Source organism: Meleagris gallopavo, unplaced genomic scaffold, assembly GCF_000146605.3.
Source record: "Meleagris gallopavo isolate NT-WF06-2002-E0010 breed Aviagen turkey brand Nicholas breeding stock unplaced genomic scaffold, Turkey_5.1 ChrUn_random_7180001851152, whole genome shotgun sequence".
NCBI classification, from domain to species: Eukaryota; Metazoa; Chordata; class Aves; order Galliformes; family Phasianidae; genus Meleagris; species Meleagris gallopavo.
In genome coordinates, this window is record NW_011118105.1 from 1 (window position 1) to 1,830 (window position 1,830).

Sequence of the window (1,830 nt, forward strand, 5' to 3'; positions counted from 1 at the left end):
GACAGACCCTCACCTGCCCACCAGACCCCACCTGCCCAACGCCAGAGACCCCCGTGCCCCACCTGCCCCACCAGACCCCCACCCATCCCAACCATCACCCCCCGTGCCCCACCAGACCCCCACCTGCTCCTCGTAGATCTTCTCCCGCCGGTTGGCCACCTCGTTGCGGATGATGGTGCCGATGTACTCGATGACCATGGTGTGCTTCTCGATGTCCTTGGCGGCGTAGAGCCCCAGGCCTTGGATGCGGGACCGTGCCAGGTACACGTTGTTCTTCCACTCCGTCTTGAGGCGGCGGTACTGGGAGGACTTGGAGTGCACAAACTGTTTGCTGTACGGCGTGTTGGTTTCGCCCGTGAACGTGCTCTGGTAAGCCTTGGACATGCTTGTGCTGTTCAGGGTGTGCGGCCTTGGGGAGAACCAAAGGGGGGTTGGGTCAGAAATGAGGGGCTCCCCCTCTAAGGATCCGTGGGATGGCAGCAGTGCAGCCCCCCCTCACAGCTCACCGTTTGTAGTGGGTGAGGATTTTGGGCTCGGCGCGGGCGCAGCCGGTGGGGTTGATCATCAGCGGCAGCTCCATGAGCGGATGGCGACCGTAACGGAACAGGTAATTCTGGCAGCTCTCCACACCGGGCAGCTGCAGGGGGGGACGGAGGGGCTGGGGGTCAAACAGCAGCACCACGACACCCCCGGCACGGCCGGCAGCCCTTCCCTTCCCAGTGGGAGACCCCCCGCCCCAGCCCGGCCAGCCCTGGCACCCACCGACTCGGCGATGCGCAGCACCGCGTGCACCGTGAGGCCGAAGAGCTCCTCGCCCTTCAGATACTCAGGGAAAAGCCTCAGCATGTCTGCCTCCTTCCTCATCATCGCCACCGGCTCGATGATCCGGTTCCAGACAGCTGCCAAAAGGAAAAGGGCATTGAGCGTGGCGCAGACCGACGGCATTGCCACATCCTCCCCTTCCCGGGCGAAGCCAAGCCCAACGGCAACGCCGGCACGGAGAACAGCAGCAGCAGCTCCCCACCCATCTCTCTCACCCTGCGGCGAGGAGTCGGAGAAGACCAAATCCTCCAGGCCCTGCTCGATGACCTGCACCACAAACTCGGGCCGCCCGTTGTTCTCGCAGATGGTGCAGCGGTAGCAGCAGCGGCGGTTGTTGGTGCGCAGGCTCCAGTAGATGCGCGTGGCCTCGTAGCCCACCGGGTAGAGGGCGGTGACGCTGTGAAAATCGGCCATCTGATGGGGCAGCAGCTGCCCGATGGCGTGGAAGACCAAGCCGCCCACTCGGAACATGTGCAGCCGCTCGCCGCGCTGGATGATGCTGGCGATCTGCTTCACCTCGTCCCGCTCGATGTAGACGCGCCGGAAGACGGTGAAGGTGCTCAGCTCCTGCTCGCAGGGCCCCTTCAGCTTGTGCAGGGGGCACAGCATGGTCTTGTCCTTGAAGAACATGCACTTGGCGCGGATGGCGCAGGCGAAGTGGTAGACGCTGGGGCAGCGGATGCGGTTGCAGCTGTTGGTGGCTCCGGTTTTCTGGCACAGGGAGCACTTGGTGAGCAGCCCGCGGTGCAGGGCCACCTCCACGTTGATCAGGGCCCCTCCCTGCGTCTCGTACACCTCGGTGGACCACAGAGCGCAGTTCAGGTGGACCCAGAGGTCCAGGTCGAGGTTGAGCAGGCGGGCCGGGCCGTCCGTCGCCCCGTCGCCCTCCTCGTGGCAGAAGCAGCACTTGCGCAGGTCCCGCGGCACCTTCTCGGGGCGCAGCGTGGTGCCCAGCTTGTCGATGAACTCGGCGATCTCTTTGTCGCCGTCCCGCTTAGCCCCCCCCTT

At 65.1% G+C, this 1,830-nt stretch overlaps 1 protein-coding gene across 1 annotated transcript; it reads right to left on the reverse strand.

Annotated features, from left to right (window-relative positions):
- Window positions 1-92: 92 nt before the first annotated feature.
- On the reverse strand, window positions 93-1,824 carry LOC104915782 (histone-lysine N-methyltransferase 2D-like; the record flags this gene model as incomplete). Its single annotated transcript, XM_010726702.2, has 4 exons — window positions 93-409; window positions 507-637; window positions 763-899; window positions 1,038-1,824. Coding segments are annotated over 4 exons (1,372 nt in total), but the record flags the coding sequence as incomplete, so codon positions are not given.
- Window positions 1,825-1,830: the final 6 nt, after the last annotated feature.